Genomic DNA, 27928 nt, shown 5'->3' with positions numbered 1-27928 from the left:
ACAACCATCACCTGAGCCTCCTCAGTTAGTGCTACATCCAGAAGCAGTCCTAAGCTTCAAATTTTATCTTTCGGGGGAGTGCAAACCTGTCTTAAGTCCAATTGTAGTAAACTTCCATCCAGAGTAGTCAGTTTTCTCACCCATTACACCTGTGTCTTATCTGGATAAAGTGTCAGTGTGTTCACCCTCATCCATCCCAGTACTGCCTCCAGGCACCAGTTCAGAAATTTGTTCCCAGACGTCCATAGAATGAGTAGATGGAACAAAGAGTTAGAGCGAAATATAATCTGCATATTGATGACACCAACCCCGCAAGGTAGCATGCTGCCATCACTCCTTATGTCCTGCAGCCTGGGCCAGGAGACTCCCAAGCCTTTAATTCTGGATGTCCCTAGGATTCCAAGGAGAGCAAGAGCTAAAAACCAGACTTTCTATTTTCTGGGGGCCCAAGCAAACAGGTTACTCAGAAGCACTAAACCAAAACAGTCAAAGTACTGGATTTAGTACCAAGGTTTAACCTAAAAGAACACACACCAGTAAATATGAGGTAGCTTTGTTAAAAACAATTAGCAGCATAAAAAGATCACCAGACCACACATAAGAAATGCAGTTAGAAAACACCAAAGTAATATATTTTGGAGTTCTAAAACAAAATGAAAACAAATAAGCTAACTATCCTAATTCTAATACATACTAACAGAACATAGAAGCATTGACTCCACCAGGAACAAAGGAACACATTATGCAAGGTATTAGGAAGAGTGTAGGGCACTAAGACAAGAAACAGGCTAGCTTTATAGTACAAAGCATAGCAACTGAGATGAAGCCTAAGACCCAATAAGAAGGCTTCTATGAGAGACCTTTCCAATGCTTTCCTCTGCCATGGTGTGTGTCTGTGTTCCCATGGCTAACTAAGCATCTGTTAGTGGGCCCCAGCTCTGACTTGAAGCACCACTCTTTCCAGCTGTCTCCAGCATGAGATTACTTCTTTTTAATGAGAGCAGGCATCTTCCCAGCAACAAGATCTTACCCATAAGTCTTTAGGAAGGAACCATTTTCTCAGGCCAAGAAATCAAATGCACAAAGCAGAACAGGAACAAGTGAGACAGGACACAGTGAGGGTCAAATCAAAACAGGGAGCTGAGACATATCCTCTAGGCAGCCATTGCACGTGGAAACCAGATGCCATTACAATGTTTCTTCTGGGATATCTTGTATACTAAATTTTTGAGAAGGAAAATTACTATACAATGCAAGGGGATGGGGATAGTTCAGTGGCAGAGCACATGGTTTGCATGCAGAAGGTCCCAGGTTGTGTCTGGCATCTCAAGTTAAAAGTATTGGGTAGAACTCTGGAAAGACTTTTGCTGGAGAGCTGTGGCCGGTCAGAGCAGACAGGACTGATGTAGTAGGCAATCTCCTGTCTAATAACAAACTGGTAACTTGTCCTTTCTTCAGTTGCTTTATACAATTTGGGGCTTTATAAATCTGAATGATGGGAGAAATGCATCTGGAACTCCTGACTCCATTTTACTTCTAGGTAAGGAATCAAACGATATACCAGTTCTTATTGCAGGTATGAGAGAAGGGTGGATGCTAGAACTAGCTCCAGGAACACAGCTATACAATCTAAACAATGGGAAATTGCTTTAGAATCTATATAGAACATTTCCTAAGATTTAAAATTGAGATTGGTCCAGCAAAAATTGATTTTTTGGGTATATTGGACTCCACCATGTCTTTACTGGAAGACTTCTAATACTGATAGATGCTGGAGGTGTAATGCTGGGAATGCCTCATTGAGGCATATGATGTGGGCATGTCCAGTGATATATTTTGTTTGGTCTGAAGTTGTTGTCAATATCAGTTTTGAATTCCTTGATATTTGCAGATGTCTATATATGCTTTTAAATTATATCCCTGTAGTATGGGGATTAATGGCAGGACAACAAAAGTGGATTTTGTGAGCTTCTGTGTTTGCTGAGACTTTGAGCCTGGAAGGATAAACACGCACCATCTATTACACAATGGTCTGAGACCTTACTGCCCTTGCTATATTTGAACACATTTCTTATAAATGTCAACTTAGTATAGATACCTAATTGGACATTTGGCTGGCATATATCAATTTATATGTTTAAATTAAGATGGATTTATTGTATTTTTAATGTTAGCTGATGAGGTCTTCCCTTTTTTCTCCCTTCTCCCTTCTCTGTTTTTCTTTCTTTTTTTCTTTCTTTGCTAAATATGTTATAAAAATCAATAATAAAAAAAACTGATTGCAGGAACAGCACAGTGTCTTGATTTTCTTGAAGTAGCTAATTGGGGAATGTGGCTAAAATCCTTGTTTCTTTTGCTATCAGCAAGGGCTGTTAATTTTGATTTTATTTATTTATTTAGACTGCCCACTCAGGCTAAATATCAAGGCTGTGTACAACAAAACATGCAGTAAAACATAAAATACTATAAAAACAATGAAAAATAAACCTAAAAATGACTGACTTGCCTCCAAAAAGTTTAAACTGAATAGGCCTGCAAACATAAAAAGGTCTTCAAGAGTCATCTGAAAATTAGCAGTGATGAGGCCCATTAAAGCTCTGCTGGATCTCTGCTGGCTTAAGGTGCTAGGTAGTGAAGTGAGTGTAACAACAAATCATTTCCTGTTTGGGGAAGATATTCCCACTTAGCGTTCAAATAATTTCTATTTGAATATGCACAGAACTTCACTGCGTCTTCCCTCTCTTTCCCCATCCTCCTTAATGAAATAGTAGCTGCGCAGTGTTCTTATAGTCTTTGTGTGACAGCTGTGGAATGTGGAGAGAATGAGGTACATGAATGACTCCAGAAGATCACTCTTGTGGCAAGACTTGTATAGTGTCAGAAATAAAAGGTGGAAAAATTTATATTTTAATGTTTGTTCTTTCAGATAGCAGAAAAGAAAGGAAAGGAGGGAAAAGCTGGGCTTGGAGGACCAGTTGTCAGCTCACTATATCAAGAAGAAACCATCAGGTGAATCTCAGCAATATTTTTATGGCTTCATTTTTATTCAGTATTTGTTTAGAATATCAACAAACATGGTAGTGCTTCACCAACCTGATAATAAATGACAGGAAAGAACTTTCTAGGCCCATAATTGTTTAAATCAATAGCTGTCTGTATTGTTGCCAGGTACTAATTTTTCCCTAGTGTGAAATGTTTGTGGAGGGTGAGTGTCCTGTGTTTCACTCACTGTTCAATTTTTTAATACTTATCAAAACCACTTTGTGTTATTTCTCTGTAAAATATTGGGTAGGTACTGTAATAAGGTTCACATTGAGACTTTTCTTTCATTTATAAACTGTATTCAAAACATATTTTACATCTGAATTCTACAAAGCTAAAGTTCCAGCAGAGAGTAATTCCCACGGAATAGAGTTGGATTTAGTTCTGAGTGAACACACACAGGATTGTGCTGTAATCTTATTTAACAGAAGTGTTGTTTTAAAGTTTATGGATAAAGATGCATCTATTAAAACATTGCTGGTCAGAAAGAATAAAAGTAACATATATGTTAAAAATTACAATCCAAATGTAGGGTTACTAACTGAGGTCAGTTTTTGAAATAAAAAGATAAAAGGAAATAAACTGGGAAATGTAAGATGATGCAATATGAAAATTGTGGTTAAATTAAGGCAAGCCAGAAAATTTAAAATTCTTGTAAAAATATCAGTATTGCAAGCACACAGAATAGAGATAGTTCTTCTGTTGAATAATTTTGTAATTTTGAACTAGAAAAGGCAAAATCAGGATAGTCAACTACCTTAAGGCTTTTTTTTAACAGGTTAAACTGATTTACTGATCCATCAATTTAAAAATGCATATTGTAAAAATCTCAATATAGGTGCTTTTGGAAGTTATTAAAGGAGCTTGGAGGTCATGGAACAAAATCTGTTTGTTAAGGAAGAGCTATCTTTAATATTTATTTATTTATTGTATCTATATACCGCCCCATAGCCGAAGCTCTCTGGGCGGTTTACAATAACTAAAAACATTAAAAACACATATACAAATTTAAAAACACATCTTTTAAAAACAATTTAAAACACAATTTAAAACAATATAAAACACATGCTAAAATGCCTAGGAGAAGAGGAAAGTCTTGACCTGGCGCCGAAAAGATAACGGTGTGGGCGCCAGCCACACCGTGTCAGAAACATCATTCCATAATTTGGGGGCCACCACTGAGAAGGCCCTCTCCCTTGTTGAGCTTCCCTCTGAGTAGGCAGCCAGAGGAGGGCCTTTGATGTTGAGCGTAGTGTTCGGGTGGGTTCGTATTGGGAGAAGCTTTCCATCAGGTATTGTGGTCCCAAGCCGTGTGAGGCTTTATAGGTTAAAACCAGCACCTTGAATCAAGCTCAGAAACATACAGGCAGCTAGTGCAAGCGGGCTAGAATCTGTTTTATATGTTCGGACCATCTGGTCCCTGTTACCAATCTGGGTGCTGCATTTTGCACAAGCTGCAGTTTCCGAACCGTCTTCAAAGGCAGCCCCACGTAGAGTGCATTGCAGTAATCTAATTTAGAGGTTACCAGAGCATGGACAACTTAAGCCAGGTTATCCCTGTCCAGATAGGGACGTAGTTGGGCCACCAGCCGAAGTTGGTAGAAAGCACTCCATGCCACCTAGGCTACCTGAGCCTCAAGTGACAGAGATGGTTCTAGGAGAACCCCCAAGCTATGAACCTGCTCCTTCATGGGGAGTGCAACCCCATCCAGGACAGGTTGGACATCCACCATCCGGTCAGAAGAACCACCCACTAGCAGCATCTCAGTCTTGTCTGGATTGAGCCTCAGTTTATTAGCCCTCATCCAGTCCATTGTCGCAGCCAGGCACCGGTTCAGCACATTGACAGCCTCACCTGAAGAAGATTAAAGGAGAAATAGAGCTGCGTGTCATCAGCATACTGATGGCAATGCACTCTAAAGCTCCGGATGACCGAACCCAACGATAGATGTTGAACAGCATGGGGGACAGAACTGACCCCTGTGGAACCCCATATGGAGAGTCCAGGGTGCCGAGCAATGTTCCCCAAGTACCACCTTCTGGAGCCAACCCGCCAAGTAGGAGCGGAACCACCGCAATGCAGTCCCTGCCACTCCCAACTCAGCCAGTCTCCCAGAAGGATACCATGGTCGATGGTATCGAAAGCCGCTGAGAGATCAAGAAGAATCAACAGAGTCACACTCCCCCTGTCTCTCTCCTGACAGAGGTCATCATACAGGGCGACCAAGGCTGTTTCCGTGCCAAAACCAGGCCTGAAACCTGACTGAAATGGATATTATTATTTTTATTTATTATTTGTTGAATTTCTATACCGCCCGACTAGCATAGCTCTCTGGGCGGTGTACAACAGAAAAACATAAATATACACAATAAAATCCAATAAATCAGTGCAAGGGACATGTATATAAAAATCCACAAATCTAAGATCAATTACAACATATTTAAAACTAAAAAACTAAAGAACTAAAATGCATGAGAAAAGAGGAAGGTTTTAACTTGGCGCCGAAAAGATAACAATGTCGGCGCCAAGCGCACCTCATCGGGAAGACTATTCCACAGTTCGGGGGCCACCACTGAGAAGGCCCTAGTTCTTGTTATCGTCCTCCGAGCTTCCCTATGAGTCGGAACTCAGAGAAGGGCCTTCGATGTTGAACGTAGTGTACGGGCAGGTTCATATCGGGAGAGGCGTTCCAGCAGGTATTGCGGTCCCGCACCGTATAAGGCTGTATAGGTTAAAACCAGCACTTTAAATCTGGCCCGGAAGCATATTGGTAGCCAGAGCAAGCGGGCCAGAACAGGTGTTATATGATGAGACCGCTTGGTCCTCGTTATCAGTCTGGCCGCCGCATTCTGCACAAGCTGTAGCTTCCGAACCGTCTTCAAAGGCAGCCCTACGTAGAGCGCATTGCAGTAATCCAATCGAGAGGTTACCAGAGCATGGACAACTGAGGTGAGGTCCTCCCTGTCCAGATAGGGACGTAGCTGGGCTACCAACCGAAGTTGGTAGAACGCATTCCGTGCCACCGAGACTACTTGAGCCTCAAGTGACAGGGAAGGATCTAAAAAAATCCCAGACTGCGAACCCGCTCCTTCAGGGGGAGTGTAACCCCATCCAGAACAGGGTGAATATCCACCATCTGATCAGAGAAACCTCCCACCAACAGCATCTCAGTCTTGTCAGGATTGAGCCTCAGTTTGTTAGCTCTCATCCAGTCCATTATTGCAGCCAGGCAACGGTTCAGCACATTAACAGCCTCACCTGAAGATGATGAAAAGGAGAAGTAGAGTTGCGTGTCATCAGCGTACTGATGGCAACGCACTCCAAAACTCCTGATGACCGCACCCAGCGGCTTCATGTAGATGTTAAAAAGCATGGGAGACAGAACTGACCCCTGCGGGACCCCACATTGGAGAGCCCACGGTGTCGAGCAATGTTCCCCAAGCACTACCTTCTGGAGACGACCCGCCAAGTAGGAGCGGAACCACTGCCAAGCTGTACCTCCAACTCCCAACTCCACGAGCCTCTCCAGAAGGATACCATGGTCGATGGTATCAAAAGCCACTGAGAGATCAAGGAGAATCAACAGAGTAACACTCCCTCTGTCCCTCTCCCGACATAGGTCATCATACAGGGCGACCAAGGCTGTCTCAGTGCCGAAACCGGGCCTAAAACCCGATTGAAATGGATCTAGATAATCGGTTTCATCCAATAGCGCCTGGAGCTGGCCAGCAACCACTCGTTCCAGGATCTTGCCCAGGAATGGAACATTCGCGACTGGTCTATAGTTGTTAAGGTTTTCAGGGTCCAAGGAGGATTTTTTCAGGAGTGGTCCCACTACCGCCTCTTTCAGACGGTCAGGGACCACTCCCTCTCGTAAAGAGGCATTTATCACTTCCCTGGCCCAGCCGGCTGTTCCATCCCTGCTAGTTTTTATTAGCCAAGAAGGGCAAGGATCTAGAGCAGAAGTGGTTGCACGTACCTGTCCAAGTACCTTGTCCACGTCCTCGAGCTGAACCAACTGAAACTCATCCAATAAAACATGACAAGGCTGTGCTCCGGACACCTCATTCGCATCAACTGCTGTAAACTGGGAGTCTTAAGTCCCGACAGATGCATAAGATCTTATTCTAGAAGTGCCCAGCAAACTCATTACAGTGGGCTACCAATGACATTATCGAGTCCTTAGGGCCAGAATGAAGTAGCCCTCGGACAACTCTAAAGAGCTCCGCTGGTGGGCAAAGAGATGACTTAATAGTAGCAGCAAAATATTGTTTTTTCGCCACCCTCACCGCTCCTAAGTACAACTTAGTAGAGGCACTTACCAGTGCATAATTGCATCCGTCAGGAGTTTGCCTCCACCTCCGCTCAAGCCGCCTCCTATCTTGTTTCATCGCTCTCAGCTCTGGGGTGTACCATGGAGCTGTATGAGCTCTACACAGGAGAGGACGCGCAGGAGCAATTGTGTCAACAGCCCGGGTCATCTCCGCATTGCACATTTCAACCAGGGCTTCGACAGGAGCGCCAGTCTTATCAGCCGGAAAATCCCCCAGAGCCCTTTGAAAACCTTCAGGATTCATTAGTCTCCGGGGGCAGACCAATTTAATAGGTCCCCCACCCTTGCAGAGGGGAAAGGCCGCTGTAAGTCTGAACTTCAACAAGCGGTGATCTGTCCATGACAAAGGGAGAGATGTAAAACTCCCCACATCCAGATCACCATCTCCATGTCCAGTAGCAAAAATAAGATCTAGAGTATGCCCCGACACTTGTCCAGATAATCTGTCTTGTCCAAGAGTGTCTGGAGCTGGCCTGCCACCACTTGTTCAAGGATATTGCCCAGGAATGGAACATTTGCTACCGGCCTATAGTTATTAAGATTTTCTGGGTCCAGGGAGGGTCTCTTTACGAGTGGTCTCAGTACCACCTCTTTCAGGCAGCCAGGGACCACCGCCTCTCGCAGAGAGGCATTAATCACTTCCCTGGCCCAGCCGGCTGTTCCATCCCTGCTAGCTTTTATTAGCCAAGAAGAGCAAGGATCCAGCACAGAAGTGTTGCACGAACCTGTCCAAGCACCTTGTCAACGTCCTCAAGCTGTACCAACAAACTCATCCAAGAAATCGAGACAAGGCTGTGCTCTGTTTACTTCTTTATTCACCTGCTATAACACTGGAGTTTAAGTCCTGGCGGATGCTAGAGGTTTTATCCTGGAAGTGCCTAGCAAATTCATTACAGTGGGCCTCAGATGGTTCTACCATGTCCCTTGGGCTAGAGTGTAATAGTCCCTAGACAATTCTGAAGAGCTCCGCTGGGCAGCAGATTGATGATTTGATAGTGGCAGCAAAATATTGTTTTTTTGCTGCCCTCACTGCCCCTAAATACAGCTTACCATAGGCACTTACCAGTGTATAATTGCATCCACTAGGAGTTCGCCTCCATCTGCACTCATGCCGTCTCCTATATTGTTTCATTGCTCTCAGCTCTGGGGTATACCATGGAGCCGTACGAGCTCTACACAGGAGAGGGCACTCAGGAGCAATCATGTCAACCGCCCGGGTCATTTCTGTATTCCACAGTTCAACCAGGATTTCGACGGGAGCGCCAGCCCTATCAGCCGGAGAACTCCTCAGAGCCCTTTGGAAATCATCCGGATCCATTAGTCTCTGGGGGGGGACCAGTTTTATAGGTCCCCCACCCTTACAGAGGGCAAAAGCCACTGTAAGTCTAAACTTCAGCAAGCAGTGATCTGTCCATGACAGAGGAACTGATGTAAGCCCCTCCACATTCAGATCACTCACTCCATGTCCAGTTGCAAAAACCAAATCTAGAGTATGCCCTGCTACATGTGTTGGGCCAATGGCATATTGGGACAGTCCCATGGTTGTCATGGAGACCATGAAATCCTGAGCTGCCCCGGATAAGGTGGCCTCGGCATGGATGTTGACATCCCCCAGAACCAACAGTACACCAGAGACCACCTCCGTCAGCTCAGCTAGGGAGTCTGTTGGGCAGCAGGGTGGGCAGTACACCAACAGAATCCCCAGTCTGTCCTGCTGACCCAACACAAGGTGCAAACACTCCACACCAGTAGTCACATGGACAAGGTGCTTGCAAAGGGAGATGGAGCTCCTATAGACCACAGCAACCCCCCTCCCCGACCCTGAGGTCTACCTTGATCTGAACCAGGTACCCTGGAGGTCATAGCTGAGAGAGACTGACTCCTCCCTGCTCACCCACTCAGGTCTCAGTTATACATGCCAGATCGGCTGCCTCATCCACCATTAAATCATGAATAAGGGAGATCCTATTATATACCAATCTGGCGTTTAGGAGCAGTTCCGGAGGTCTGAGAGCTGGCTGATAGGGCAACCAACAAACCTGCAGGTGTGGGGAGGACCAGAACAAGGCACACCCGTTAACTGCCCTGGCCATGTTCCCCTTACCTGGCAAGTCCTCCTCACACGCCATATTTCCCTCTACCCATCACTACACTAATTGGGGCCCCCTCAAGTCTCCCCACTTGTCTCTGACTCCTCTCTCCCAGGCACATGACTCAAGACTCACAAAAAGGCAGACAGAGCAGGAGCCGCCACAGCCAGCCAGCTCATGTATCCCCTCCAGAGAAGGGACAGGTGGAAGGAATCAGCCACAGCTGGCTACCTGGGGCCTGGTCCTGCAAGGCATGACACCTGCCGAGCAGAAGTCCAACAGGGAGAGGGTGGTGGTGGTGGTAGCTGAGCAACAGCAGGCAGGCAGCAGCAAACAGCTCTCCTTCCCGGGACGATGGTGGTGCCCTTCCTCCTGTAGGCACTGGGTCTAATACTTGTATTTCCTGTTAGGGTACCATGCCAAAACCAAAATTCCTTGTACTATTTGTGTCCCAAAATTCACCATGGAAACTTGATGTGCAACTTCTTATAACAGGAAAGGTGGACAACAGAAACAGTCCTTTTTAAAACTGAGATATTAGGTTAAAGTTTTGAATGGTCTCACAAATGTCTCAGGTTATTTACTTAGACACCACTTACATGCTTTGTTGAGTATAGGGGAGGATTGATAGATAACCCTTTAAATATGGATGCATTTAAAGATTTAAAACAAATGGAAATGTTCTGAAAAATAATAACGAGGTTAGTGTGAATATTAAAGGAAGGTGATTTGTTGTGTATGATCCACATTCTGAAATATTTTAAAGAGTGTAATAGTGTACGTGGAACCATTAATATCTTTGTTCTAATAATATCTAATGCAACTTTATTGTATTTATTTTCCTGAAGTTGTAGTATAAAAGTTGAAAAATAGAGGAGGAGGAGCAACTACTGATAATTTTAGAAAGAACATAATGTCCCTAGTCCACATCTATGACCTGTCAAAGCCAAGACTGAAAGCCAGATTCAAATGGGTGGATGAAGGATGAAGGATTGGAATGGAAAGAGTTGTTCTGCAATCATGTGCTTGGTGATTTTTCTTCAAACTGGAAGATTTCCAGTCTAGGCAGTAATAGGAGAGGTCATCCATAGCAAAATATGTTTTCTTGAGGGGATTGTATGTGTGAGGCAACTGTCTTCTTTTGCAGAATCTATATCCATATTTCCATAATAGAGAAATTAATTCTCCTCCCTGTCCCCCCGCACACAACCCACCAGTCTTAATCTAATGCTTTTAGGCAGCAGTCCTTTGGGCCCTGAGAGGGCATCCATTGTGAGGCGGGGGGGGGGGGGTTAACAGCACAGAAATGGACAGCAGAATGCAGAGCACTCTTCTGCCTTGCTCTGTGAGTTTGAACTTGGCAGGGCATAGAATAAAGCGGTTGAACTGCCTTTAGAGTTTGCCCCATTCCTTAGGATTCCACAAAAGGCATGATCTAAACTGCATGTAGTTGTACCCACTTCAAGCTGCATGTCAACATCTGAAGAATAAAAAAATTGAAGCTGATCCGACCCTTTGTGGCAAAGAGCCAGGTAGACAACTCCAGCTTGAACAAGATGCCCAGATATTACCAGAGAGCAATATTACCGGAGAGCAATTATTTTTGGAAATTTCTAGCAAATGTGCAATAACAGACTGTACCAGTAGTTAAAATTAGGTGGCATTAACTATGAACCACATAAAGCGGTCCTCTAAACACTCCTGATGGTTCCTTCCACCCAATTGTCTGGGCTTTTGTCATCCAGTGGTCTGATTACAAAAAGGTGATCACACTTCTGAATTTCCAGCTATCTAGTTCAGAGTAGTAGACAGCAACAGTATTCTTGGGCATTGTAGTTTTCAAACTAAAAAATGGCAAGATTGGCTCCGACTCGGTGTCATCTATCTGACTGTCCTTCTGTCCAGAAACAATCTTAGCATCCACCAGAGAAAGAGAGATTTGATTAGCAAAAACAACAGAAACAGTAACAATGAATGAATGAATGTTTATTACGGTACATAGACCAGCAAGAAAAAATTCAAGATAAAAAATTCATAAAAAATAGAATATAAAATTTAACAATTAAAACAGTTGAAACAATTAAGCCAAGGATACTGCTGGAGATAAATTCATGTTGAAATCAGTACTATATTAGTGCTCTGTGATCAAGATCCTTCTGCAGCGTAACAGTAACAGATTTATTGTGACGTAAGCTTCCATGGGTCACAGCCCACTTATTCTCAGTTGGTTTTACACAGCCCCACAGAGAAATTGTAGACAGTGAAAGGCCTGAAATGCCAGAGGTACATGTTAGTTAGTTTATTAAATTTATAAATTGCTTCCCACAAGAGAATATTCCAAAGCGATTTACAAGAATAATTTACAAATATAAAATACAGTAATACAGTAAAAATACATAAAAATATTAAAACATAAGCAGAATAAAAACATCCAATCAGTGCTGCTGCCCAAATGCACGGGAAAACAAAAGCATCTGTGCCTGGCACCAAAATGATAACAATGTTGCTGCCAGGTGGGCCTCCCATGTGACTTGGAAGTATGCAATGCTCAGCTGTATGTAAGAAGAGAACAGAGGCTGTTCACAGCAGTAGAAATTGGTGAAAATGCCATCTCTCTAGCTTTGATATGCTTAATACCTTTAGTGGGAGAGACATCTTTTGGGTTGTGTCTGATGGTGGCTTAGCTCTAGCAGCGCAAGGCAAACCACCTGGTTTTCACTAATCTCTCCTACCTACTGCATCCCTCCATGCCATATCTCATACTGTTCCAGAGTCCTGGAGCCTTCAGGAGCTTTTTGAACAGTGCAAGGTGCGGTAGGGGGAATAGTAGAAAAGTGAATACTCTGCCTTGTGCAAGATGAAGTGCTTTCAATTGCCACAAAACCACCATTGGATACAGCCCATGCTCTTTCACTTTAAGTAACAATTGACTTTAATAAGATAACTGAAAAATATGACCTCCCAAGCTCCTGTGATCCTGCCCCATTTCTTTCTAGTTAAATGTCACATGAAGCTCATGAACTCATGAGCCAGAGGCAAAAATTCTGTGAATGGTGCCTTGCTGACATGTTATTCTTTTGTCACCTTTTAAATATTAGATGTTAAGCTTCAAGTAGTTTTAGCTCCATAATCCTGTAATGGAATAAACATAGGATTTGGATTAGTTCTTCCAACTCTCTTAAAATATATATTATTGTATGTCGTGTATTTTATGTAGGAATGCATCCCAGCTTCTGTATTCTTATATAAAATGTCCCAGTTGGAGTATGAAAAGGCGATATTACTATGAAAATGGCTGCTATGCTATGTGTTTTGCATTGGGAAGTGGATGCAGAGATCATCTTTGTGTACAAATGCGCATGGATTGCCATTGCTATGGTGCACATTATACATATGTGTGGATTCATATATTCAAAAATGTAGCATAGCAAACGGCCATTGTCAATTGGCCATTGCCCTTTGTACCCAGGTCCTGCTTGCAAGTTTCCCACTTTGAGAACAGGATGCTGGATTAGATGAGCCATCGGCCTGATCCAGCAGGCTCTTCTTATGTTCTTATGTCAAATATTTTTTTCTCTACAAAACTTGTCATCAAGCAGGCTGTCATAGATTGACTGACAGGAAGATGAGAGATACAAGAAGCATATCAAAATGATTATGCTACTAAAAGCACTGAATGTTAAGAAGTGGAGAAGTGTGGGCATTGTGTTATACTCCCCACCCCAGTATTTTTGGTAGGCTTCTGGGTGTTGTTCAAAACGATGCCCATGTAGACTGAGGGTTGTACCAAGGTAATTCAGATCACTAATTTAAAAGAGCAATTTCCCATCCACAAATCACCTGTTTACTTGTAATCCCTAATCACAACATCAAGCCCATAGTAATGATTCCTTGCACCCTATTTATAGTGACCTCTAAAAGTAGGTATTTTCCCCACCATTTTCTAATTTGTTTCATAGTTGGAAGATTAAACATTGGTAGAATTTTAAGTGTAGGCTTAAACATGTTTATATTAAATTAAGATGTTTTAAACTTGGTTATTTTAAAGCAAATTTACTATAGTTTTAAAATATATCTGCTTTAAATCAGAGAGTGTTTGATTTTAAAATTACCTATTTTTATCTGTCTTGATAGCATGAGAGATGAGGTGTGATAGAAAACTGTTAAATTATTGAAATTAGGAGTAAAGAAGAGAGAGCCCCAAGACTTTGAACTACGTACATCATGATTTTTCAAGGACCAACTCCATTTTTTCATATTTGAGATTTACAGTGTGCATGTATTTGGAAGTTATGTGGTAGAAAGAAGGGAGAACTTCTGTTCTTAGATTGATTTTACTATTAAATCAAATATTCTCTTTTTAGCAATTAAAATAGTTCTGGAATACCTATTAATATTGTAATGCAGAGAACTGGTATAGTGTGATGGAGAAGATAATGTGCGGTGTATAGATAAATGCAACGTGGGGTGTCAGGGGTTGTTAGGGTTACTGAGAGAATTATGTGGAACACTTTGACAACACTAAAGCACTGTACCTAATAGTAATAATTAACTACCCAGCCTCAGTATATTTCAGACCTATCAGACTCTTGGTTCTCCCTTCTCCTCTGCCCTATATGTTAAGCTCTGGGTGACATCCACCATCACGTGAGTGGATTTCAGCTCATGCAATGGGACTTTTCTCCCCCTGCCCCCCAGATCTGCTCCAGAGGATTCCTCAACCCTCCACAGCAAATTTTGGGGGCACACAGGGAGTTGCAGGGGAGAGGGGAAATCTGCTCCTCCAAGAGTGTCTGTTTCACTTTTACAGTTGGATTTCACTCTGTCTTTCAAATTTTGCTGAATCATAATGAAAAAGAACATGGATAAGCTGCTGAGAATGCCTCTCTATGATGGTGTCTGGATTTGGTGCACTGAGGGAATGAATGATTAGAAGAGTTGTGCAAATATGTATATATACAGAAAAGTCTCATGTCCAATAATTTATAAGCAGATTTATGTTACTTATAACTGCTACTTAAATTAGGCTGTATTTCTATATACTTTCACTCGGAAGCAGGCCTGACATCAGTGGGCTGCCAGGTTGGGCCCTGTAGAGATGCAGAATCCTGTGTAACCTGTAAGCTGATTTATGACGCGCTCTGAACTGAAATTAAACGTATTAAAGAAAAACACACCCTCACATCTGCGTCTGACTTCAATGGGCTTGGGCAGAAGTCAGATGCAGGTTACACAGGATTCAGCATCTCTACAGGGCCCAACTAGGCACAACTACACAGAGCTAAGATGTTGTCACAGCAATTACACATGCCCCCTTACAACCTTTAAGTGTGGGCAGGCTCCTACTTGTGCGAGGAGTGTGGCATGGAGAGGAGTGAATGTGCGTGCAAGCAGTCCTCAGTGGGACTGCTGGCGCAATAGCCTTCGTGTCCAAGGGTAGGGTGGTGAAGTCACCTCAGCAATGTCCTCCTCCTCAGGAGGAGGGGTGCACGACAGCAATGGTGGGGCAAGCGAGAAATGGAGGTGAACAGAAGATGAAGGTGACGAGGCAGCCTCCTGCCTTGTAATTGGAGCTGTCCCTGTCAGCGGCACTGAAGCCTTCCGTCTCAACCCCCTCTGAATGCAAGTCACTGGGGCCCTCCTCTCCCAAGTCCCATTCTGACTCCTCTTTGTCCTTATTGCTCCAAGACCATTCCATGGGACTCATGACACTGGCTAGGGACCTCAGGGCCCCTTCCTTTTCCCTGGGAGGGTGAAGCTCCCGCTCGGCGATCTGTGGCAACGTTGGCTGACGTTACTCAGCAACTCAACCCTGCCGCAGATCTCAAAGCAGGAGCTGCCAGGCGGCCACCCCACCGACCTGTTGGTCAGCGCCAATGTCTGCCATCACCCAAGGTGGCAGTGGGAGCACCCCTAAGGGGCTGAAGCCCCCGCCACCATCTTGGGGAATGGCTCGTATGCATACTCGTGTGCTGACATGACAGGGAAGTGGAATGGGTGGGCTTTTTTTGAGCCCAATGCCACCTGTGTCGAGCATGGGGTATTTGGCCTTACTTGGATGTAAGTCTTGTTGAACTCAATGGGACTTACTTAATTGGCTGCCTACCTTTGTGTTGTGTCATCTTTGAAACTAAATAGCCAGCTGACAAGGTGGCTATGCTCTGTCACTATACCCTCTCCGTTTTTCTGGACTGTTTAACTGTTATGGTAAAAGGAAGTTGGAGGATGCTACCTTGCCCAGGTAGCCCATGCACCACAAACAGTGTGACAATAAATGCTAAATATGTTGCCTGCTCCTGAGTTTTTTTGGGGGTGGGGGGATCACGTGAACTAGAGAGTGTCTGTCTTTTCATCCGTCTTTGAATAAAATATTTGAATTGGTATAATATAAGAGGGTTTTCAAAATATTGTACCTTTTCTCTATTATTTTTGAAAATTGCAACCTATTTCTGAATGCAAGTAACAGCAATACTTCATACAGGTGCATGATGGTTATTTTTAAAATAAGGCTGTTTTTGATTAGTTGGGTATTATGAATTTGGTACTGTACAATGTGAAAACTTGAGAACAGTGCATTCAGTGATTAAAACTTAATTTTAACATAGCGGCCCTTTTAGGCAGAAGTACTAAAAGTAAAGATTAAAAAGTAGAGGATGGATTTTTTGCAACGGCGTAGAGAGGAGACAAAAATTCCAAGAAATGATAGGTTATTGTCTCTTTCCCTACCCCCCAATCTTGTCCAGTGTTTTTCATAGTCCCTATCATATTTTGTAGTCGGATGCCATGTAATCTATCAGAATTTTATTAATCCCATTAACAGAGGCAACCATCTGGCCAGCTCTCTGAGCTAGACTAGACTACTACTGAACTGGAATGATTGATGGCTCTGGAATTGATTAGTTGATCTGAGAGACAAATGAACTGTTTTGGCAGAAAATACCAGAGGTCACTGTGTGTGGTCAGGCGCAAAGGCCTACAGAATTTTAAAGAGCAGCTTTTCCCATACAGTTGTAAACTTCCCCTAAAAATAACTGATTCAGGAAACATCCTGATGATTAAAGCTGCAGTCCTATACACAGTTCCTGGTAAGTAAGTCCCCCTGTACTCATTGGGGCTTCTGTTCTGTACAACTAATAGTTAAAAGTGCAGAACTAAACATGAAGATATACTGTTTGTGATTATGTCAAGAACATCAGACTCTTTTCTCAGCAGTGTCTTAATTCAGATGTGTAAGCTGAGTTTTTTCCTTGGAAGTATTGACCATGGGGACACAAGCCTTCATTCTGGGGTGGGCAGACTTCATGCTTGCAGGATCAACGTATGCTTTTTACTAGATCCCCGAGAGCCAGCAACCAGAGCCATGAGCTTAAGCAAAATACATCAAAGAATTCTGGGCCCAGGAATTTGTTTTTGAGCAACAGAAGGGAACTCACAGATCTTCCTCATAAAAACCCACTACTGGTTAAACACACACCCAGTAGGGAACAGAGAAGAACCAGGAATTGTGGGGAAATGGGGCTTAGTAGATAGAAATGAAGTAGGAGACTTATTGAATTCTGTGAAGCCAATAATTTGTTTCGTGCAAACACATTTTTTGAGCAACCGAAAAGACGACTGTACATGTGGACATCACCAAAAGGTCAATATAGGAATCAAAGTGATTATATAATTGGTAGCAAAAGTTCCATACTTTCTGTGAAAACAAGACCAGGAGCAGACTGTGGTACAGATAATGAACTGGTAATATCGAAAATCAAAGTAAAGCTAAAGAAGAACAACAAAGCAATCATAATGCCAAAATACAATTTAAATAACATCCCAGAAAAATATTAAGATCAAATAAGGAACAGATTTGAGGCTTTAAACTTAGTTGACAGAGAGCCAGAAGAATTATGGATTGAAGTCAGAGACATTATCAGGGAAGAATGCAAAAAGACAATACCTCTAGTTAAAAAGAGAGAAAGACCTCAATGGATGAATGAAGAAACTCTTAAAATGGTTAAAGACGGAATAAAAGCAAAAGGAGAAAGAAACACAGTTAGAACTCTAAATGCAGCAGTACAGCGCCTAGTACATAGGGACAAAGAGAACTATTACAATAGTTACTGTATAGAAATAGAAGAGGACAACAAAAAGGGTAGAACAAGAGCCCTATTGCAAAAGATTAGAGAAATGAACGGCAAATTTAAACCAAGAGTAGGGATGTTGAATAATCGACAGGAGAACACACTGACTGACCTAGATGAAATAAAAGAAAGATGGAAGCAATATACTGAAGAATTCTGTAAAAGAGATGCAAGGATGACAGATTCATTCATGGAGGAACGGTATGATGAAGAACCAGAAATTTTAGAATGTGAGGTGAAAGCTGCTCTTAAAATACGTGGAAGAAACAAATCATCAGGAACAGATGGCATAGCAATAGAGTTGCTACAAGCTACTGAGACTGAATCTGTCCAAATTTTGACAAAAATCTCTTAAGAAATATGGAAAACTAAACAATGGCCCACAGACTGGAAGCGTTTAATATACATCCCAATTCCAAAGAAAGGGGATCCCAGGAAATGCAGTAATTATCGAACGATTGCCTTAATATCCCATGCAAGTAAAGTAATGCTTAAGATTCTACAGCAAATACTTCTTACCATATATGGAACAAGAAATGCCAGACGTCCAAGCTGGATTTAGAAAGGGAAGAGGCACCAGAGATCGTATCGCAAATATACGTTGGATAATGGAACGGAGCAAGGAATTTCAGAAGGAAATCATCCTGTGCTTTATAGATTACAGCAAAGCCTTTGATTGTGTAGATCATGAAAAACTATGGAATGCTTTAAAAGAAATGGGGGTTCCACAACATCTAATTGTCCTGATGTGCAACTTATACTCTGGACAAGAGACTAGTGTTAAGGACAGAATATGGAGAAATCGATTGGTTCCCAATTGGAAAGGGTGTGAGACAGGGGTGTATTTTATCACCCTATTTGTTTAATCTATACGTAGAACATATACGAAAAGTAGGATTGGACCAAGATGAAGGAGGTGTGAAAATTGGAGGGAGAAATATCAATAATTTAAGGTATGCGGACGATACCATGCTACTAGTAGAAACCAGTAATGATTTGAAACGAATGCTGATGAAAGTTAGAGGAAAGCACAAAAGCAGGACTACAGCTGAACTAAAGTAATGACAACAGAAGATTTATGTAACTTCAATGTTGATAATGAGGACATTGAACTTGTCGAGGATTATTAATACCTCGGCACAGTCATTAACCAAAATGAAGACAATAGTCAAGAAAGCAGAAGAAGGTTAGGATTGGGGGGGGCAGCTATGAGAGAACTAGAAAAGGTCCTCAAATGCAAAGATGTATCACTGAACACCAAAGACAGGATCATTCAGAACATGGTATTCCCGATCTCTATGTATGGATGTGAAAGTTGGACAGTGAAAAAAGCGGGTAAGAGAAAAATAAACTCATTTGAAATGTGGTGTTGGAGGAGAGCTTTGCAGATACTATGGACCATGAGAAAGACAAATAATTGTGTTAGAACAAATTAAACCAGAACTATCACTAAAAGCTAAAATGATGAAATTGAGGTTATCATACTTTGGACACATAATGAGAAGACCTGATTCACTAGCAAAGACAATAATGTTGAGAAAAACAGAAGGGAACAGAAAAAGAGGAAGGCCAAACAAGAGATGGATTGATTCCATAAAGGAAGCCACAGATCTGAACTTACAAGATCTGAACAGGGTGGTTCATGACAGATGCCATTGGAGGTCACTGATTCATAGGGTCGCCATAAGTCGTAATTTACTGGAAGGCACATAACAACAACAAAGTTAAACACCAGCAAACTCCTTTGCTACAAGTTTTACTGGCTTTTGATCCTCTTTCTGAGCACAGTTTAATGGATAGCAACTTTAAACCCCTAACCAATTTGGTACCACTTCCTCCAATATCAGTCTATCCAGACACCAAGATCTTTGGGACAGGGTATAGTTCATGGTTTATGTGGAGGAGACAAAGCTGGAGCAGAGGTTTGGAACACACAGTAAGAAGGCAATTCACAGCAGTTCTGCAGCAGAACTAGGAAAGGAGCGACGTGACTGCAGTCTCCTCCTCAGCAACCTGCATGCTATGTTTGAACGGAGCGTTTGTAAATGTGATATATTGAAGAGCAGGGAAATGCTCCCCTTTTACAGAAAAAAATGTTGGCATAATTGATGTCATAAACATTATCCAAAAAGTCTATCTCCCATTCAAATCTCCACTGAGGTTGGCTGTAGAAACCCTGTCCAAGTGCCTGGAGTTGGTGAGTGGCTGGATGGGAAGGAATAAGCTGAAGCTGAACCCTGACAAAACCGAGGTACTGTTTGTAGGAGACAAGAGAAGGCTGGGGGATGTTGACCTGGTACTCAATGGGGTGCGATGGCCCCTGAAAAGCCAGGTCCGCAGCCTGGGGGTCATTCTTGACTCCCAGCTGTCCATGGAGGCTTAGGTCTTGGCTGTGAGCCGGGCAGCGCCGTATTAACTCCATCTGATACGGAGGCTGTGCTCCTACCTTCCCAACCATCTGCTCCCATCGGTGTTACATGCCCTGGTCTCCTCTCGCCTAGACTACTGTAATGCGCTCTATGTGGGGTTAACCTTGAAAACGGTCTGGAAACTGCAACTGGTATAGAATGCGGCGGCTTGTCTGATTAAAGGCAGCCTCCGGTGAAATCACATCACTCCAGTGCTGAAGGAGTTGCACTGGTTACCATTTGTTTTCCGAGCCCAATTCAAGGTGTTGGTTTTGACCTTTAAAACCCTGCACGGTTTCGGCCCAGTCTATCTGAAGGAGCGCCTCCAACATCATCAGGGATGCCACTCAACAAGATCAGCCTCAAAAGGCCTTCTCTTTATCCCACCAGTTAAAACAGCTAGACTGGTGAGGACTAGGGAGAGGGCTTTTTCAATTGTGGCCCCCACTCTGGAATTCCCTCCCAGATTATCTCCGTCATGCCCCCTCTATGATGAGCTTTTGCCGGGCCTTGAAGACCTGGCTCTTCAAACAGGCTTTTGGGGTGGCTTAGGTTTTATTATTATTGGTTGAGATTTTAATATTTTAATGTAACTCTATGTTTTAATTTTGTACGTCGCCCAGAGTGGCTGGATTGCCAGCCAGATGGGCGACTAATACATTTAATAAATAAATAAATGAATAAATAAAAAGTACACCTGACAAGACAATTGCCAATCACATTACATGTACCATCAACTTTTTTTGTAAATTGCTTTGAGGTTTTATTACAATCAAGCGGTATATAAAATAAATAAATCAAGCCGTAAATAAACTATAGGACTAGGACTAATGGAGGACCATTTGATTTTGCCAGCAATTACAATTTGTGATTTAAGAGTTGGTAATAGTCATTTCCCCAGCAACGGAGGCATAGCCTGAAGGAAAGACATTTGTATCCCCTGAAGTCACAGGGTTGGGTGAGGCAGGAGTGGCAAAGTGATTTGTCAAGAAGCTTATCATTTGTACAAGCCTTTGGGGGTGTTGCTTGCATTCTTACTTTCAGATAAGCATAATAGGTTTTTATTTGTTTTATTTTAATTGGGTAGGCTAGAGTATTACCAAAGGCTACATTCCCTTGCATTGCTGGAGAGGGATGGGATGTTACATTGGGGGCAATGAGTGGGCTATGACTTTTCAAATGCTTCTGCCTTGATAATCTTGAATTTTGTGCATACTTCTTTCATGCATGGGCAATTGGCTGACACATGTCTTGTTACACCCTGGTTATTCTCTGAGGACAGCATAGAAGTGTGCAGGAAAGTGGGCACCACTTCCCCCCCGGGGAACCAGACTGTTCAGAATAAACTTGAGTTATGGATTTATTCAGCCTGTAAAACCTCAGCTGGCATAAATAATTGAGAAAGCAAAGGTTTGTTTGCAGTGCATACCTCAGGGACACGTGCCTGCTTCTTTCCCTCCCACCGCCCTTTCTTATGAAAATGATCCCAGTTGCACTGATAGATAATAACAACACCAAGCAATTAAAAGCTATGGGTGGCTGGAGAGAGGAGAAAAGGTTCACTTAATGAGCTTTTCCTCTTCCTGTGCCCAGGAGAGCTTCAGAAGTGACAGGCCGATTAAACTAAGAGATAATTATAGATTATGTGAAGATGGGTCCCTTGGGGGTAAAAAGGCCTTGACATAAACAGTAACTGTTGCAACTGTGCTTTGGTGCCCATCTCTCTCTCTCTCTCTCTGCTTCATTGAGCTTCAGTATGCTAAGTGGCACAGTGCCAAGCAAACAGGAAAGGCCACCTGTTTGTGGCGCATGGGCCTTTCTGGGCAAGGTAGCATCCTCAAACCTCCTTCTACTATAACTGTTAGACAAGTCCAGAAAAACGGAGAGTGTATAGTGACAGCGCATAGCCACCTAGTCAGCTGGCTATTTAGTTTCAAAGATGACACAACACAAAGGTAGGAAGACAAGGAAGATTTTGTGCAGTGTTCCCATTGGCGCTGAACAATCCCAGAGCCCTGGAACAGTGCCTTTTCTTTTAAAAGAGTGTTTCTTGGAAGACTCTCTGGATAATATGAGCTGTTAGTATCACAAGAGAAGATCTTTCAGGGCTCCATCTGGAAAAACTAGGCATTATTATATTTTCTACTTTGCAAAGAAGTCCAAACTGCATAACCGATTTTTAAAAACATAAAAGAATTTTTCTAAATTTTCTGGGTTTGAATCATTTAGTGAATTGTCATCAAAGAAATGAGAGGGCCAGGAATGCAGTGTGTCACTTTTCACTAATGACCCTTCTGCTTGTGTCAAATTTTAATGTTTATTAAGCACCAAATGTGTACAGGACCTGTGACATGGGGCCTTCCCCAAATAGCGTTAGATTTATAAATGGTTGGTAACATTTAAATATAATTTATTTTGCCTTTTGTCAAGCTTTAATTACTAGAAAATGAGAATGATAGTAATTTATTGTTTCCTCAGTCTTTGGGGATGAAACTGGCCAAAGCTCTGAATCCTGTTTTATCTTCCATTTTTTAAATTATACAAATGGATTATTGCCATGCTATAAGCATTTATCAGTGCAATGTCTATTATAAGTTTCACTATTTCTAATGGAGCTTAATCTCAGGTACACTTGTATAGGTTGCAGCCTAAACCACAAGTAACAAACCTCACGTTCACTCTGGCATGTTGCAATTTTATGCAGGTGATTATCGACCCCAAATACATATGCCAAAGGTCAGCCTTCAAATAAAATGGGAATATTCCTGTTTAGCAAACTGATGCATAACTAGCAATACATTCAAAAGTGATTTGCAGTTAATAATATTGTGAGGAATTAAAACATAGCTTTTTGAAGCTAATGTTTTGATAAATGAACTAAACTTCAGGAGGCCAAAATCGCTGAAGATCAGTGAAGAAATGCTTCTGAAATACCAAACTACAAATCAAAGTTTCTCATGCCTTTCTAATAAATTGCCATGTGTTGCAAGTCAGGAGCAGTTTATATATTTGGTAAGCTCACAGCAACCTGCGTCACTGCAGGTGAGAAATCACAAATTTGAATCCTCTTTCTGTTGTTTTTTTATCTTCCTTGCAGCATTTGGTAATGCTGCATATCCAAAACTAGGATCTGGCCTCATGCTTCATACGGCTGTCTTCCTGTTGATGGAGGTGTTCTTTTTCATTTTTAAACAGTTCACATATATGACTTCCCCACTTCAAACCTGTAGTACTGTAGCCCCTAAAGAAGGAAAAAGAAAATGCATATGCTTAGGACAGAAAGAGATTCTGCAGAGACAATATCCACAGTCAGGAGTAGGTCAGGGGAAGTCTGTCCTATCTTTTTTTTTTCTGCTGGAAGAGCCCCTTATCAGCACTTTCATTTTAAAATTGTTACACTAGCCGAAGGGAAGTTGAAGAAATAGGGATTTCTGAGTTCTGAAGAATGAATCATAATTCAACAATCACATAAAGCTGAAAGAGTGAAAAAATAGCATAAGAGATGCTTCATTTGTTCTGTTTTTTTCCTTACCATTTTCAGTACACAGATGGTTTTGGGGGGAATTGTTCTAACTTTACAGCTATAGCATTAATATTGCCCCTTTTGCTTTGTATTTCTCTTGGAAGATGTAAAAACCACCAACAATTGTGTCTTTTTGTGTTTGAACAACAACGTGGCTAGTTTTAACTTGACCTGTTGATTAGTATGCTAAGGCATAGCAATGTTAGTATTCTGCTTCCATATAAATTATACTTTAATTTGTGAACTGTAATATTAGTTACATTATAACCTGGAACTTTTCTACAGCATGATGACTCGGAAGTTGGCAGTGTTCCCATTCTAGCAAGCTTCTTATTTTCTGGGACTTCAGCTCCTTGTGGTTTCTGCTTGTTCTTGGACACAAACAAGCTAAATAATTTCAGAGTAGCCCCAGAGGATTTGAAAATGAGCCAAAAAAGCAGGAAAAAACATTTGAAAAAAGTTAATTGTAGCATTGCCCCATCCTTTGAAATCTAACACTGATGGTTACAGGTGTTTTGTGATCAGCCTTCAGATTAAACTGCACCGCCCACCCAACTTTGAAGCCACTCTGGCAATTTCTACTTCCAAAAGTGAAGTTGAAGTTTGAAGTTTATTGAAACTGTATATAGCCATAGGCTGTTACAGAAGAATCACAACATAAAAATGCATAAACAATATATAATATAGTACATACAGGCGGTATAAAATTAACTCAAATTAAAACTTTTAAAACTTGTAATAATAATAAATTTTTAACATAGCTGGCTCTGAGTTTCTTTGCTGCCAGAGCAAAGTTTGCAGTAGCGATTATTATGTGCGGTTGGTCTGAGGATAACAGAAAAACTACAGACTGTGACTCAGTTAAGTTTGTAAGCATTGGGACTAAATTTGTTTCTTGGGGCTCTGAATAAAGGACAAATTAGCATGTAGTGGATTAAATCCTCAGGGACCTTACAGCCTGAAACACATAGGCGGTTGGCATATGGGATTCCAAGGTATCTGCCCTGTAGGTACGCAGAGGGCATAACCTGGAATCTTAACTCCGTGTAGGCTCCGCGAAGTGCGGCCTTTGTCAGAATGTCGAGGTAAGGAGCCCACTCATGATTGGTTTTAAAAAGTGGGAACCAGGAAGAAAAGCGTGCTGAAGAAATAGCAGTGTTGTCTTGTTAGGCCTCAAACTCAAAGATCTGATTACGGAGTGCCCTAGGATTAAGATTGTTAAGAAAATTATCTGTTAAATCGTAACTAGTGGCTATGGTGGTAAAATGAGTTGCCCATCCTCCATTTTGCAACTGTTCCTCCCAGCAAAGTTTGACCAAAGATCGCGACTTATTTGTGGTTAATTTCTGCCAATAACATAGGTATGACAGATCTATTCTGGCCTTTAAAGTGGGTAGGTTGAGTTCAGCCCTAATGTGAGTTGCAGGTGTGCATTTAGGTAAGGCCAAAGTTTGCTTAAATATATTATTTTGAATTTTCTCTAGGGCAGGACGTAAAACGGGACCCCAGATTTCGGAACCATATAGAATCATTGGGAGGAATTTTACTACATATAGATTGAAAAATGGTCTTACCAATTGGCCACCTCTGGAGTAAAAGAATTTTTTCAGTTGACCTAGAGTTTTAATTGCAAGCAGCTTAATGTAAGTCAAGTGATGGGACCATGACAAGTTGTTATTGATATGGATACCCAGGTATTTAACCTGCTCTAAGTGATGACCATTCAGATGCCAAGTATGCTTAGTTCTACTATTTTTCCCACACACCATTATTTTGGACTTAGAGTAATTAATTTGTAACAAATGTGCGTCACTAAATTCAAGGAGGGAGTGTAACATACGCTTCAAGCCTATCCTGTTTAGGGACAGAAGAACTAAGTCATCAGCGTACAAAAGAACCGGGATTTTCCTCTCCTTGACCGAGGGTGGGAAAAAAGCGGGGGAGGCCATTGTAGAGACGATGTCATTGATGAAAAGGTTAAATAAAAAAGGGGCTAGAATGCATCCCTGTTTGACTCCCTTCGAAACGTGGATCTTATGGGAAAGGGAACCATTTAGACCAAGCTGGATTCTGATAAAAGTGTCGCAATGAAGTAATTGAATGAGCCACAGCAAGCGTTTGTCGATACCAGCTTTATCTAATTTTGTCCAAAGTAGGGGACGGTCTATTGAATCGAATGCGGCAGCGAAATCAATAAAAGCAAGATATAATGATGTAAGCGGCCCTTTTTTAACTTTCCTAATAAGATGTTGCAGAATGTACACTTGATCAATTGTATTGGATCCTTCCCTAAAGCCCGCCTGAACGTCAGCTATAATAGGGTGTTCCTTTTCCCATTCTGATAGTTTATTTAAAAGGTACCTTCCATATAACTTAGCTGCCACATCCAGCAAGCTGATGGGTCTGTAATTTGTGGGAATGGCTGGGTCGCCTTTTTTGAATATAGGGACCACTATGCTCGTTTTCCATCCAGATGGAATACAGCCAGATTTGTTTATTTTGGTGAAAAGTGTTGCGAGAATAGGACGCCACCAGGATGGGAAAGCCTGGTAGAGATCGGGAGGAATCCTATCTTGGCCAGGGGCTTTCCCCGATCGTAATGAAGCTAATAAGTTGTCTATTTCTGGGCCGGTCACTGGGGCCCAGGTTGGGCAGTCAGCGGGACGGCTTGGACTAGTGTATGATATGGGGGATAAGTTCCCAAAGATGGTCTGGAAGTGCATAATCCACGTTTCTGGAAGTATTGGGGGAATTGAGAGTGACGGCCTATTAAATAGATTGTTGTGGATTATATTCCAAAATTCCCCTTGGTTCCCTTGTAATGCTGCCCTACCGAGATGTTGCCAAATCGAGGTAATGTATAGCGATTTTTTATGCTTTAGGAGATTGTTGTATTCTCTTTTAAGTTTTTGGAGTTTGGAGACGGCTACTTCAGAGAAATGAAGTCTTGTGAAGCGTGTTTGAAAGCAGACTTGTTTCTTTTTGGCTTGGCAGTATTTATCAAACCAGGGCTTAAAATTTGGGGAAGATCTGTTAGTATGAGATTTAGATTTAGTAACTGCCGGTTGGATCCGAGTAATAATCTGTTTGAATAGCTCTCCCGTATCATTCGATGGAAGAGATGCTTTTTGACGTAGGTCGATCAGGGTTGGCGACATTAAAATTTGTTTGACCTCCTCAAACACTGAAGGAGACCATCTTAGTCGCTTGGAACGCTGGAATGAATCTAAGTCAGGTATCCTATTATTATAAATTAGATGTGTGTTAGGATTATATAATTTCAAAATCAGTGGCAAATGGCTGCTGTCAGGTCTATCTCCTATGGAGAACTCGTTCACTAGATCTAACATTTGCGAGGAGACCAGCATGTAGTCTACAACGCTGGCTCCTCTTTTAGTTATGCAAGTATAAAAGCCGTTTGACCTATCGAATTTGGAGCCATTAAGGCAGAAAAGTTGGGCGTTGAGCATGGTCCTATATAAAGCTTGGCCATTCTTATTAATAACTTTATCTCGTGAAACACGATGTAATAATGACAAGTCTAGATTATAAAAGTCCGGGAGCTCAAAGACATGTGGAAAATTTGCCCCAATCCTTGCATTGAAGTCACCACCAATAACTAAATTATAGTTAGGATAATTTTGATATAACGAGTCAATGAAATCCTCAAATTCCTGCCAAAATTGAGTTCTTAATTGTGGAGCAAGGGGAGGAAAGTACACGTTAATGCATATGAAAGGATGTAAAGGAGGATTGGGGGTTATTATTAAGGCCTGGCAAGTAGATGGAACCGAGCCTGTTATTTCAGATGCAAGGAGGACGCTCTTAGTAGAAATTAAAAATGCCAGACCCCCACTTGCACATCCTCTTGAGGCTGTGTGGGTTGCAGGTTTGGACCAACATTTGAATCCATCTATCAGGAGTAGGTTTTCTTCTATTAACCCGGTCTCTTGGAGACACGCAATGTCAAACAGCTGGAGGAAGGTCATAAACTCTTTGTCTGAGGCCTTATTAGACCAGCCAGCAATATTCCAAGATGTAATATTAAATGAGGTTATCAGTGACAATGATGGTGAATTTGGGTGGCCGTTTTGTACTTTTATAAATTCCTGGTGGGAAGTAGTGTTCTAATTCTCAGCACCTTTTACAGGACAAATTTGATCTAGTTCTGGGCAAATCACGCTGACATTTGAAATAATAATTTTCCCTTTCTGATGACACAAGGAGGGAGGTTGCATATGGTTGGCTGGTGAGCCAATCTCAGCCGGATCCAAATATCGCCTGTCTGTCCATGATGGGCTTGTAGAAGATGGTTCAGTTGATTGCGGTACTGTCCTATTAGCATTGGCTGCTGAAACAGGTCAAGGAAGTGCAATAGGAGGCAAAAGTTGTTGTTGTAGGAGAT

The 27928-nt window shown here is 42.1% G+C and overlaps 1 protein-coding gene across 4 annotated transcripts in view; it reads left to right on the top strand.

Annotated features, from left to right (window-relative positions):
* ACBD6 (acyl-CoA binding domain containing 6) overlaps positions 1 to 27928 on the top strand; it is a 197118-nt gene that overhangs the window by 41100 nt on the left and 128090 nt on the right. For all 4 annotated transcript variants that reach the window (XM_061634254.1, XM_061634253.1, XM_061634255.1 and 1 more), the window contains exon 4: positions 2927 to 3009. In XM_061634254.1, coding sequence (XP_061490238.1) covers positions 2927 to 3009 — 83 coding nt within the window. The remainder of the gene's footprint in view (positions 1 to 2926; positions 3010 to 27928) is intronic.

Source organism: Rhineura floridana, chromosome 6, assembly GCF_030035675.1.
Source record: "Rhineura floridana isolate rRhiFlo1 chromosome 6, rRhiFlo1.hap2, whole genome shotgun sequence".
NCBI classification, from domain to species: Eukaryota; Metazoa; Chordata; class Lepidosauria; order Squamata; family Rhineuridae; genus Rhineura; species Rhineura floridana.
Note: the sequence above shows the minus strand (reverse complement) of the source record. Positions and strands in the feature narration are given on the sequence as shown.